General features: G+C 40.1%; 1 protein-coding gene across 2 annotated transcripts in view; it reads right to left on the bottom strand.

Moving 5' to 3' along the window:
* Window positions 1–3984: 3984 nt before the first annotated feature.
* ZNF106 (zinc finger protein 106) overlaps window positions 3985–13315 on the bottom strand; it is a 69092-nt gene continuing 59761 nt past the window's right edge. For both annotated transcript variants that reach the window (XM_082735453.1, XM_082735454.1), the window contains 5 exons: window positions 12791–12910; window positions 12269–12340; window positions 11396–11467; window positions 8299–8445; window positions 3985–7868 (listed from right to left, as the gene is read on the bottom strand). In XM_082735453.1, the coding sequence (XP_082591579.1) occupies window positions 7812–7868; window positions 8299–8445; window positions 11396–11467; window positions 12269–12340; window positions 12791–12910 (468 nt within the window). In that variant the 3' untranslated portion in view covers window positions 3985–7811. The remainder of the gene's footprint in view (window positions 7869–8298; window positions 8446–11395; window positions 11468–12268; window positions 12341–12790; window positions 12911–13315) is intronic.

Genomic DNA, 13315 nt, shown 5'->3' with positions numbered 1-13315 from the left:
GAATGTCTTCTTTGGAGAAATGTCTATTTCTCTCCATTTTTAAATAGGTTTTGTTGTTGTTGTTGAGTTCTTCATATATTTTATATATGAACCCCTTATCAGATGTATTGTTTCCAATTGTGTTCTCCCATTTTAGTAGGTTAACTTTTCTTTTCTTTTTTTTTTTTTTTTTTAAGATTTTATTTATTTATTTGACAGACAGAGATCACAAGTAGGCAGAGAGGCAGGCAGAGAGAGAAGGGGAAGCAGGCTCTCCGCTGAGCAGAGAGCCCGATGCGGGCCTCCATCCCAGGATCCTGGGATCATGACCTGAACCAAAGGCAGAGGCTTTAACCCACTGAGCCACCCAGGCACCTCTACCTTTTCGTTTTGATGATGGCTTCCTTGCTGTGCAGAAACCCTTTAACTTATCGGGTCCTTATTTTTGCTTTTGTTTCTATTGCCTTTGGAGTCTGATCACAAAAACAATGTGAAGACTGATGTCACGGAGCTTACCACCTGTTTTCTTCTAGCAATTTTATTCAAGCCTTTAATCCATTTCGAGTAAAGTTTTATGTTTGGCATAAGATAATGGTCTGACTTCATTCTTTTGCATGTGGCTGATCAGTTTTCCCAACACTGTGTATCTGAGTGTCCCTTCTCATTGTATGTTCTTTGTTTCTTTGCCAGAAATTAATTGTCCATTTAAGTGTAGGTGTATTTCTAGGTTCCCAGTTCTGTTCCATTGACCTGGGTGTGTTTTTGTGCCAGTATCATTCTATTTTGATACCTATAGCTTTGTAGAACAGTTTGAAACCAGGGAGTAACCAGCTTGGCTCTTCTTTGTGAAGATTGCTTTGGGTTTTGGGGCTCTCTTGTGCTTCTACAAAAATTTCAGGATTGTCTATTCTACTTCTGTGAAATATGTTACTGGGGTTTTGAGAGGGATTGCACTGAAATCTGTAGATCACTTTGGGTAATACAGGCATTGTAACAATATTAATCTTCCAATCCATGAGCACTGAATATCTTTCTATTTATTTCTGTCTTCTTCAATTTCATTCATTAGTTTTATAGTTTCCAGTGTATGCATTTTTTACCTCCTTGGTTATATTTATTCTTGGGCACTTTATTCTTCATGATACAGTTGTAAATGGGATTTTTTTCTGGATTTCTTTTTGATAGTTCATTATCAGTGTTTAGCAGTGCAACATATTTTTATATATATTGATTTTGTATCCTGAAACTTTACTAAATTTTTTATTCTTTTTTTTTTTGTGGGGTCTTTGGGGCTTTCTATATATATATCATATCATCTGCAAATAGTGACAGTTTTACTTCTTCCTTTCCAATCTGGGTGACTTTTATATCTTTTTCTTGCCAATTGCTTTGGTTAGGACTTTTAATACCTATGTTGAATAAGTGGTGAAAGTGGGCATCCTTGTCTCATTCCTGATCTTAGAGAAAAAGCTTGCAGTTTTCCCCCGACTATGTTGTTAGCTGTGGGCTTGTCATATATGGCTTATTATGGTGAGGTATGTTTCCTCTGTACCCACCACTTTTGAGATTTTTTATCATAAATGAGTGTTGAATTATGTCAAAGACGTTTTCTCCATTTATGAAGATGATCATGTTTTTATCGTTATTTTTGTTAATGTAATTAATCATATTTATTTACAAATGTTGAACCATCCTTGTATCAGTGGAGTAAATCCCATTTTACCACAGGGTATAACCCTTTTCATGCATTGTTTAATTTGACTTGCTAGTATTTTGTTGAGGATTTTTGAATGTATATTCATCAGGAATATTGGCTTGTAATTTTCTAGTGTCATCCTTGTCTGGTTTTGGTATTAGGGTCATGATGGGCTTGTAAAATGAGTTTGGGAATGTTCCCTCCTCTTCCATGTTTTGGGAAGAATTTGGTAAGAACTGGTATTAATTCTTCCTTGAATGTCTGGGAGAACTCACCAGTGAAGCTGTCTGGTCCTGGGCTTTTGTTTGTTGGGAGATTTTTGATTATTGAGTTTCCTTAGGAGCAATCAGTCTGTTCAGATTTTCTATTTCCTCTTGATTCAGCATTGGTAGGTTTTTTGTATCTAGAAATTTATCTTTCCCAGGTCACCGAATTTGTTGGTGTGTAATTGTTCATAGTAAGTCTCTTACGATTCTCCGTATTTCTGTGGTATCGGTATCATGTCTCCTCTTTCATTTCTGATTTTGAGACCTCTTCTTTTCTTGGTGAGTCTAGGTAAAGGTTACTTTTATCTTATCAAAGAAGCAGCTCTTAGTCATTTATCTCTCTCCTATCTTGGTAGTCTCGATTTTTTATATAAATATGTTTGTTTTCTTCCTTCTACTTTTTGGGCTTCATTCCTTTTTTTTTTTTTTTTTAAGAGCAAGCGTGCACATGAGGAGAGGAAGAGAAAAGGGAGAGAATCTTAAGTAGGCTCTACACCCAGCACAGAGCCTGACTTGGGGCTCAATCTCCCAACCCTGAAACCATGACCTGAGCTAAAATCTATAGAGTTCACTGCTTAACCAACTGAGTCATCCAGGGACCTGTTTCTTTTCTTCTTTTTTTTTTCTTTTTTAGTTATTTTAGCTATAACATTAGACTATGTGATATTTTTATCTTTTCTTGAGGTAGGCCTGTGCAGTATCCCATAGTTTTGGTATCTCATATTTCTGTTCTCATTTGTCTCTAGGTATTTTTTTAATATCTCCTTTGATTTCTTCAATGACTTATTGACTGTTCAGTGGCATGTTGTTTAATCTCCATATTTTTGTGGTTTTTCCTGTTTTCTTATTATAACTGATTTCTAGGTTTATACCACTGTAGTTGGAGAAGATGCTTGATATGACTTCAATAGTGAATTTATTGAAACTTGTTTTGTGGCCCAGCTCATCTACGCTGGAAATTGTTCCACATGCACTTGATAAGAATATGTATTCTGCTGCTTGAATGGAATGTTCTATACCTATCTATTGAGTCCATCTGGTTGTGGCACGACTGCTGCAAGGAGGGGAGGGTGGACATGGAAATGCCCAGCCCAGATGCAATATACTCTCTTGGCCCAGTTGTGGTATGGCTGCTTGCATAGGTTCAGTGGGACAAGAAGGATGCTTACCAGTGCTGGCAGGCTAAAGGGAGGGCCCCAAACATGGTGCCCACCAGCTCTGTTACCAGCTAGTTAGAATGAGATTGCAAAAATGGCACCAGCCAGTGCTTCTGTTCCCAGAGAAAGTCACTGCAGTTGAGAAGTGTCCTACAGCCACATTAGGATTAGCAAATGGGTCTCTCCCTCAGTTGTAGTCTAGGTACTTTTCAAATTATTTTTGCAGTGGATTTCAGGATGAGTGCATGGGCGTGTGAGCCCTTTACGAGCAGGTTCTTTGGTTCTATGGTTCCCCTGAACTTATGGTTCCCCTTGTTGATTTTTTAAAAAAACATGTGTTTTGGGAGCTTGTCTTTCTGGTTCCAGACACAAGGGTCTGGATGCCTGAAGTGCGGGCATATCCACTTCACTCTTCGATAAAAAGCTCTGTATTTATGGGATCCCTTCCTGATAGTGGGTCGTCGTACCTCAGGTAGGATCCAGAGGGAGACTGAGTCTCTGCCTCTCCTACCTGTCTCAATGCATCTCTTTTCTCTTTTGCTGTGGAGGTGCTGTTAATCTAGTTCCCAGGTCATCTGCAGAGAAAAATTATTCCTTATATAGCTGTAAATTTGTTTTCTGTGGAGGAGGTGAATTCAAGATCTTCTTACATAGCCATCTTGAACCCCAAAGATGTAGTTTTAATCCTAGTTCCTTCACTAACTAATTAACAGTCTTATGACCTTGGACAAATCCTTAAATGTAGCTGTTTGCCAAACTTATCCAGACCATGGTGTGTGGTATATCTATAGCCATCTCGTGCCTTCCACCCAATTTCCTTCTTGCTATCTATCACGACATGGAGAAAAAAGGGTTGGCTATTAATATGCAGATAAGGTAGCAAAAGTAAACAATTAGTAAAAGTACTTTATTATCCTCTTGAATTTGCTTTATATCTTGCTTTACAAAGTTATGAAGTTCACAGCTTTATACCAAAATGTAAGAAGGCTAAGCTATTTGCTTATAAACATTTTTGCAGTCAAATGTCATCTGATTTCATTCTTCGAATCCATATTCAATATATAAAAAAAATTCAGATACCAAGGGTACTGGAGCAGCTCTAGGGCATATATTTCTTTTAAGCAGGAGAAAAGCTCTTCAACAGCCTTTCCTCCTTGACTTCCTCCCCCACCAATTCAACTGGGCTACTACCTTCAACTGTAAAGCAAATCTAGGAAACTTTAGTTGCCATGTGACCCAGCAGCTGTAGTCTGGAGGTGAGGTTAGAGATTATTGTCTAATAAGCACAATGTCTGGTTTATACAAGGACTTCATATCCACTTACACATGGAACTCAGTATAGCCCAAATCACCTCCACCATAGCTTCTACCCTATCAGTCACTCTGAAATCCTGAAGATCATGATGATTTGGGGCAGGGATGAAACCACAGTTTTCCCAATGTGGCAGGCATGGCCTTCGTAACAGTTCTAGGAGCTCTCCTTTTGGTAGCAGAAACAAAATTTGTAAGTCAGCGTATACAAATTATAGTCGTTTGCACAAACCAGAGGGTATGTGCTGTTTAAATCCCACTTCACAATATACTGTGATCTCCCCTCCAGTGAATTCTCTTCCATAAAATATATCATGCCATTCCACTAAGTGTTGTACACCTACTCCCACCATACCATCCACATACCTAGTCACTAAAGGTGTCTACTATATTATCTACTCCAAAACCAAAACAAAAAAGCCCCTGTTAGGCAAATGATCACTTAAACAGCAATAGTATTGCCTATACATTATAGGTAGGTCAGGAGCTAAACACTCAACTGCTAACTTCTGAGGCAGGAAAACAGTTTCCCCCACAAAAGCAGGAGTGTAGTAGCAATGGCATTCCCTCAAATTCAACATCAGGTGGAGATAATTCTAACATCAGGTGGAGATAATTCTTTGCTCTTATGTGTTTAACTGCTTTATCGCTCAGCAGAGGAGTGTGTTAAAACACATTCTGAACCTGATTAAAAACTTTAGGAAAAAACTTGAAGTGACTGATAGTTTGCCGTAAACTGTCATTAAAATACTAGCATATGCACACCAAAGGATGGATACTATGGTTTTCTTGGCTTCCAGCCATTAAAAGTAGACACAGGCAACTAAAGATAACATTCTCATAATGGCCTCCAACCCCTTATAAGAAACGAGGTGGGTTTTATCAGGTCATGGAACATTTCCCTTCCTTCATTAAGTACTAAACACCAAGTCAACACAAAAAGCTGAGCCACAGCTCTTCTCTAAGGGAAGACAGAAGGCTAGAATCAGTTAAGACATTGTAAAAGACAGAAAGCAGCCTAAGTTCTGTGTAACTTTCAAGACTCTTAAAAGCAATAACACAACCATAAGCAGCCAAGATGCTTATGGTGCCTTTATTTCTAAATAGACAGCTAGAACCGTGCATTTAGGATAACACACCAACCTGGGGTTAGAAGAATTTTACAATTTCTTGAAAGAAAGACGGTATTACCATGGCTTCAAAAAAAAAAAGTTTGTGAAATGAGGAAAAGTATTACAAATATAGGTACCCACACCCATACACACATACAAGGAACAGTCACAGCTGCACACACAAAGGCAGAAAGACTGTGCACAATTCTACCAAAATTAAACCCAAATCAGTTGTTACTGATTCTGTCAATCTGCTCATACCTTCCCCACGATTGCCCAGCACCTCACATAACGCCTTCCTGCTGTACCAAAGCTCCACCACTCTCCTCTTTTCAGACATGTCCTCGGGCAGGACAGAAGGGCACCCATGCAACAGAGCATGGAAGACTTTAATAGCACACTGCCCAGTCACCATGGAACGCGGCATCACTACGGACCCGAGTAAAACACCAGGATTAGTAATAAATTCCAATATGCCTTCCTGGGAAATCACCCTTCCCAAATCCACACAACAGCCTGACTGCTCTGGTCATCCTTATAAGAAATGGGGAGGAGAGGTAAGAAAGCTTCTGAATCTCATAAAGAAATAGCACAGATACATTTTATGTAAGAGAATCTTCCCTCTGTTCTCTCTCAAGTATCATGCAACCATCAATAGTGTGGTAAAAAAAAAAAAAAGTTTTCCTGTTCATAAGGATAGAAGTAAATAGTCTGTGGGGCCATTCATTATTTGGTAGTACCTCCTAGATTAGTTCTTGTTTATGGTTCCAGTAAGAACCGCTAGAGCCTTCCCTGGAAAAAAAGAACACATACTTAGTCTTGCATTCACTATCATACCCTCCTGAAATCCCTCATGAAGCTGGGTGAAGTCCCCAGCCCCAGAGCCCAGGTGAAGAGCTGTGAGTAGATGTGTGCACACAAACAGGGCTGGAGAAACCTGTGTGCTTGGCAATCCCAGAAAACAGTATGCATCACATCCCCAAGTCTCATATGTGGCACTGGGCTCTTTTCCCTTCTTCTAGCTCTCTGGAGACTTTTTCATGGTTTTGAGAATCCAGAAACAAAAGGCTAGAAAGCAACACTTCTACAGCTTCTCTCAAGAGTCCAGAGAAATTCCAAAAGCAGTCTCACTAGGCTGTGTTAACTTGGCTGTTCTCAGTGGAAAATCGGAGTCTTTACCTTCCTCATACTCTACTCTTCTTTGCCAGCTAGAAGGGAGGTGAAGGCAAGACTCCAGTTTCAGAAATCAGTTTCTAAAAAGCTGCTTGAGATCCTAAAGACTATGCAGATGCTTTATCTTAACTCCCCCATCTTGGGTGCTGCAGGTGGGGGATAAGCACTCTGGGAGCCTAGAGGAAGTATGTGATGGCTGCCAAGAGTCTAGGCACAGCCAGAGAGCGGAACAGAGAGGGTTTGGCAATGGAGCAAACTAAGGGGTTTCACACCCACAACAGGCCTAGAGTCAGAAACTGGAAAGGGAAATAAAGGCTACACTCCAGTCCAAACAGCCTGACAATACCTACACCGTGTGTGCCCGGGGCCTAACAGCAACATTGTAAGGTAGATGTTAGGTCTGTGTACTTTCCTGAACTGAGCACTCCCAGCCAAATGTGCATAGACGTCTGATAGGAAATGCTGTCAGTGAGGACCTGTCATTATGTGATTTGCTGAATTCCTAAAATATAATCAGCAGAGCAGTCACTCTAGCTGTTGAAAATCTACTGTGTGTCCCTTTGTCCATCTACAAGGCAAGAGAATAGTGAAACACACTGCACATAATTGTTAAGAAAGGCAACTAGTTGCTTCTAATTTAAATACCCAGTTATTAGAACTAAAAAAATTAAAAGTGATCCTAAAAATCTAGCATTTGCACAAACTTGTACGTAAAAGCTGGACTACGGTTTAAACCATCATAAGAACATAAACTAAAAATCACAAACTAAAAGCAATAAAAAAATAGATATGATTAGGGTCAGACCGGGCATCGAATTAAGATCTGTATCTTTAATCAACATCTGGAGAATACTAGTAGCACAGATTACTACGTTCCATGCTGTCCCAGAGAAGTATGGTTCCTTAAAATCTGTTTAAATCTGACAAACCTCCAGTAAGAACTTAAAGTGTACCTATCATCCCATAGAGCTGCCCAGACTTACACTAGTGGTAAGCCTGGCTAGTAACCATTTTCTCCCTCCCTGCTTCTCTGGGGAAGGGAAGACTGTGGCCTCTGAGAAGGGCCAAAGTAAAATTAGTTCAAACAATAACTTCCCAACATGGGAGGCAAAAAACTTCACGAATCAATTTTGCTGTCATCCTCAGCATGTCGTTCAATGTGTCCCGCAGCGTCCTAGGAATAAAGGGAAAAGGGCCTGTGAGAGAAAAGCTGGTAGTAAGACAAGAGAAAATTCAAGCCAAGGAGAGCTTCCCGGGTACATTCTAAGATCCATACATGGAAGGCGATTTATATGAAACTGTGTACTTAACGATCAGTTCTTATCTCACACAAAAATATTGTAATAACCCTCCAGGTCCAGTTATTAGATTTGAAACATTTAAAAACATTCTCTTAAGGCTCTTTCTCAAAAACTCTCAAAAGGACTACCTAATTCATCATTTGAAACCTCATTAAGCTATTCCCCAAATCTCTGAATAATAATAAAAAGGAAAATCCCTAAACTCTATTTATTCCAATTCTGAACATTCTAATAAGGCCTAAAGGTCTGTCTGCTCTGAGGAGTCCAATGACCCCAGGTAGGCCTCTGGTCCCACTCACGTACCTGTTTGGATCCTTTCCTTGCAGTGAAGAAAGCATCACAGTTCTTCCAGCGACATTTCAGAGTTTGAAAGTTTGGATTTGTATGGTCAGTGAGCAAATGTTGTTTCAAATGATCCACAACACCAAATATCAGAGAGCAGCCGTGCCACTAGGGAGAAAGGCAATGAAAGGGTAAGCAGAACAAGTACAGGAACCATGCAATCACAATTAGAGCAGTCCTCGCTTGTATCCTGTACGGACTGCAGAAGCAAAAAGCAAGCCCCTTATTCTTTAATTCTTGGCTAGAAAATATAACAAAGCTGGAGGCACCCACATCAATCACCAATATTCTGAGGTGACTGGAAAGTCTCAACACTTTGCTCTACTGAGAAGGTGAGGCACCCAGATAGCCACATTGTTAGAGGAAAAGGTTAGCAAATATTGACGGACATGTTACCATAAAATTCAGTTTAAGCCACGTTTATTTTTTTATCTTGCCATCATAAAATGAATTCCCTAGTCCATTTATTATAAAAAGGGGGTTGCTGGGTGGCTCAATCAGTTAAGCATCTGACTCTTGATTTCAGCTCAGGTCACAATTTCAGGATCATGAGATGGAGCCCTGAGTCAGGCTCCATGCTCAGCCGGGAGTCTGCTTGAAATTCTCTCTTTCCTCCCCACCCTCACCTCTCCCCCAATGCTTGCTTTCTACATAAATAAATAAAATTAAAAAAAAAAAAAGGGCAAAGAGTTCTCTATAATACTGAAGGGGCTTCAGTTTCACAATTTCTGAGAACTGCTGACTCGTGAACTTGAAAATAAATATGTCTGACAAAGAAAACTATACCCTGGAAGACTGACTTTACAGAGAATCTTTATCACTTGAATCACAATCTTTGTTTTTACTTTTTACAGATTTTATTTATTTATTTATTCATTCATTTAGCATGCAAGTGGGGAGAGGGAGAGAGGAGAGGCAGAGGGAAAGAATCTCAAGCCAACTCCCCACTGAGCATGGTGTCCAACTTGGGGCTCAATCTCATGACCCTGACATAATGACCTGAGCTGAAACCAAGAGCTGGATGCTTAATCAACAGTTCCACCCAGGCGCCTCTCTCTCTCTCTTTTTTTTTTTTAAATTCCTACTTTACTAAAAATGTGGCTCAATTCTCAATTTCACTTGTTAGTCAGAAAGCATCAAGACTCTTTGTCTTGGTTTTTTCCCCTCCAGTCTTGCTTATCTTAAACCCTACAATTCTAACAGGTTCATTTTTATAAAATAATGCAAATTTGATTTTTCCTGCAGCACTATTCTATCCCTCCACCCTTAAAACCAGATGGTATTTTCTCCATTTCTGTAGGTGAATTAACCCTCTGTATTCTAGATCCTGCTGTACTATATTTTGTGTCCTTCACTGAGAAAACCAAAAAGCAAACCAAACCATGAATACATGAGTATAGGATAGTGGGCAGGTCACAAAAATAAGCACTTCCATGTTTTATTTCACATACAGTTGGCCCTTGAACAACATGGTCTCAAAATGCACGGTCCATATATACTATGGAGTATTATGCCTCCATCAGAAAGGACAAATACCCAACTTTTGTAGCAACATGGACGGGACTGGAAGAGATTATGCTGAGTGAAATAAGTCAAGCAGAGAGAGTCAATTATCATATGGTTTCATTTATTTGTGGAGCATAACAAATAGCATGGAGGACAAGGGGTGTTAGAGAGGAGAAGGGAGTTGGGGTAAACTGGAAGGGGAGGTGAACCATGAGAGACTATGGACTCTGAAAAACAGTCTGAGGGGATTGAAGTGGCGGGGGTGTGGGAGGTTGGGGTACCAGGTGATGGGTATTATAGAGGGCACGGATTGCATGGAGCACTGGGTGTGGTGAAAAAATAATGAATACTGTTTTTCTGAAAATAAATAAATTGAAAAAATTAAAAAAAAATGCACGGGTCCACTTACATGTGAACTTTTTTCAGTAAATATAGTACAGTACTGTAAATGTATCTTCATTCCCTTATGATTTTATTTACTTATTTAAGTAAGCTCCAGGCCCAACATGGAACTCAAACTCATGACCCCGTAATCAAGTCACATGTCAAGAAGCCAGGCACCGCTTCTTAAATCTTAGTAACATCTTCTTTCCTCTAGCTTACCATAATGTGAGGAAACAGTATATAGGACATATAACATACAAAATATGTGTTATCGGTAAGGCTTCTGATCAAGAGGAGGCTATTAGCAGGTAAGTTTTGGGGAGTCAAAAGTTATATGTGGATTTTCAACTGCACAGGGTTTGGTACCCCTAAGCCCCTACATTGTTCAAGGGTCAACTGTACTTCTGTAACAAGTGATATTTTTGTAAAAATGTACTGATTTATAATAAAACAAGCAAAAATCACCAGAGAGAGGACCTCTGAAGGGATAATATGTAGCCATACTTCATATCTAATCTTATATTATTCATGAAAGAAGTATGGAAACATTTTATGTATAGCTTTAAAAAATAAGTTTCCTTGGGGAATCTGGGTGGCATAGTTGGGTAAGCATCCGACTCATGGTTTTGGCTCAGGTTGTGATCTCAGGGTGGTGAGATCAAGCCACATGTCAAGCTACATGCTCAGTGTGGAGTCTGCTTGATTCTCTCTCCTCTCTCTATTCCTCTCCCATTCATGCTCGCTCTCGTGCTCTCTCTCCCTCCTCTTCCATCTAAAATAAATAAATCATTTTTAAAAATAAAAAATAAAACAATAGGGGCGCCTGGGTGGCTCAGTGGGTTAAGCCGCTGCCTTCGGCTCAGGTCATGATCTCAGGGTCTTGGGATCGAGTCCCACATCGGGCTCTCTGCTCAGCAGGAAGCCTGCTTCCTCTTCTCTCTCTGCCTGCCTCTCTGCCTACTTGTGATCTCTGTCTGTCAAATAAATAAATAAAATCTTTAAAAAAAAAAAATAAAACAATAAAAATAAGCTTCCTTGTCCTCCAGTGGGAGGCAAAAAGTAGATGCTCAAATATAAAAGTGCTTAATTGATGCTAATGAAGATCTATAAATTAGCCTAGCATTAAGCAACTCCTAAGTCTCGCTAGGAGAACAGTTTCACTCCTTACCCAACAACGGTAATTCTGCATCAGATTCAGCCTCACAGCTTGAATACTGCCATCGTAACAGCCAGTATAAATCTGGAAAAAGTGGTTTCTCATATTAGACCAAAACAAAACACACAAAAAAATCAATAACTAAACATCCTCAAAATATGTGTCAAAAGCTCTTTGTGCCGGCTGTAAGAAAACACAAACCAAAACCAAGGCCAGCCCTGAGTCCTACCATGGCTAAGTATGTTCTAGCGCGGGTACTGTGAAGCTCTGCTTCTTAGAGAGCCACTGCTGAGAGCCCAGCTGAGAGCAGCAGTGCAGGGCTGGAGGCCCCAGGACCTCAGGCCCCTGAGCACGGCACGCTATACTACGCATTACACGGGAGCCAGCTGCATTCCATCGCTATAAGAGGTGCTACTAATCAGAATCTGATAAACATCCACTCTGCTTCAACCCCATAATTTAAAAATAAAATAAATCGAGGTTTAGCAGGGTTGAGTGACTTAGCTTCTACTTTTGACTACTCTCGTTTTGCCATACTGGCCAGGTCTCCTGACTCCATTCCAATGTTATGTTCGGATCGTAATGGCTCTGGAAAAAGCACCACTCAATTTTTAGGGGACAGGTCTTAAACTTATTTTCTCTTTCATGGGGGTATCAGATTTTTATTGTAATTATTTTCACTTATCAATATAGCAAAGAGAATATTCAACAATGTCACTGGGTTACTTCTCAGTGATACTACACCAAAAGATAAAGGATTCAATAATGAGGCGTATCAGAAACAGATATCATCTTTGGGAGTGATAGAGAGGAACATGATCATCAGTTTGTAGTTTTTAGTGAACATATTTTAAAGCAATATGTGACATGGCTAATAATACTCACCATACTTTTATGGATGGTCATACACATAATCATGTCTTTGTGTCCTCCATAAACTTGCAGTCGATCATGGGACTTAGGTGGAGGAACAAAACAGAAAGATAATTAAGGTTATTCATATACTGTGTTTAATAAACATAATCCCCGGAGGCCTCTGGCAGGATTAAAACCATACCCGAGGCACTATGTGGGGCACCGGGAGCATTTTCACAGAAACGTAATTTCTGTGTCGTGTCAAAGTCTCCAACCTGAAACTGCACACGGGGAGCACTAGGCAAGCTTTAGAGACTACCGCTGCAGCCTGTAACCCTCCGGTAGGGACCTGAGCCTCACCACAAGCCTCGGAGTATTTTTCTGAAAGTATAGCCCACGGACCATCTACTTCATTATCTAGAGGTCTTCTGAAAAAATGCAGATTTCTGGGCCCACCCTCAACCTTACTATATTTAAAAAAAAATTTAACACCTAACCCAGGCAGATCTTCTCCCCAAATTGTTGAAGCAAAAGAGTAGATCTAAATTCTACCTGTAATTCATAGACACGAACAAATTTATCCAGGCAAGCAGTCACCATCACTTTTCCTAGGATATTCACCACAGTCACTGCGTGATTGTGACCTTTATAGATCCGCACGAGCTCACCAGTCTGCATCCAAAAAGAGACAAGTCACTAGATTGATTTTCAAGATTCCTTTTGACTTTTGAGATTTCGGGTTCCATTATTCCCTAAGTCATAATTCCGAAGCTACTTATACGTAAGGGAGCTGAACTAATTTTAACAGCTGAAGTACTCACACAAGCATTTATCACAATACAGGTATACAACATATACGAAATGTACCCTGACGGAGAGAAGCTGGTGTCACAGAAAGGGAAGGCCCACAACTCTATCTGCGTGTATTTTGTAGGTGTTGACGTATTTCCATTTTTCTCATCCCACTGCACCTGGACAAGTCCCTGAGGCTGCACTGTCCCCAGGTTTATAGCCAGGCACTGAGCTCCACACAGCTGCCTCTAGGACCCGAGCAGAGTCTCTTGGCTGTTTTTATTT

This window comes from Mustela nivalis, assembly GCF_964662115.1.
Source record: "Mustela nivalis genome assembly, chromosome: 6".
Lineage (NCBI taxonomy): Eukaryota > Metazoa > Chordata > Mammalia > Carnivora > Mustelidae > Mustela > Mustela nivalis.
This window is presented reverse-complemented; position numbering and strand designations above follow the sequence as displayed.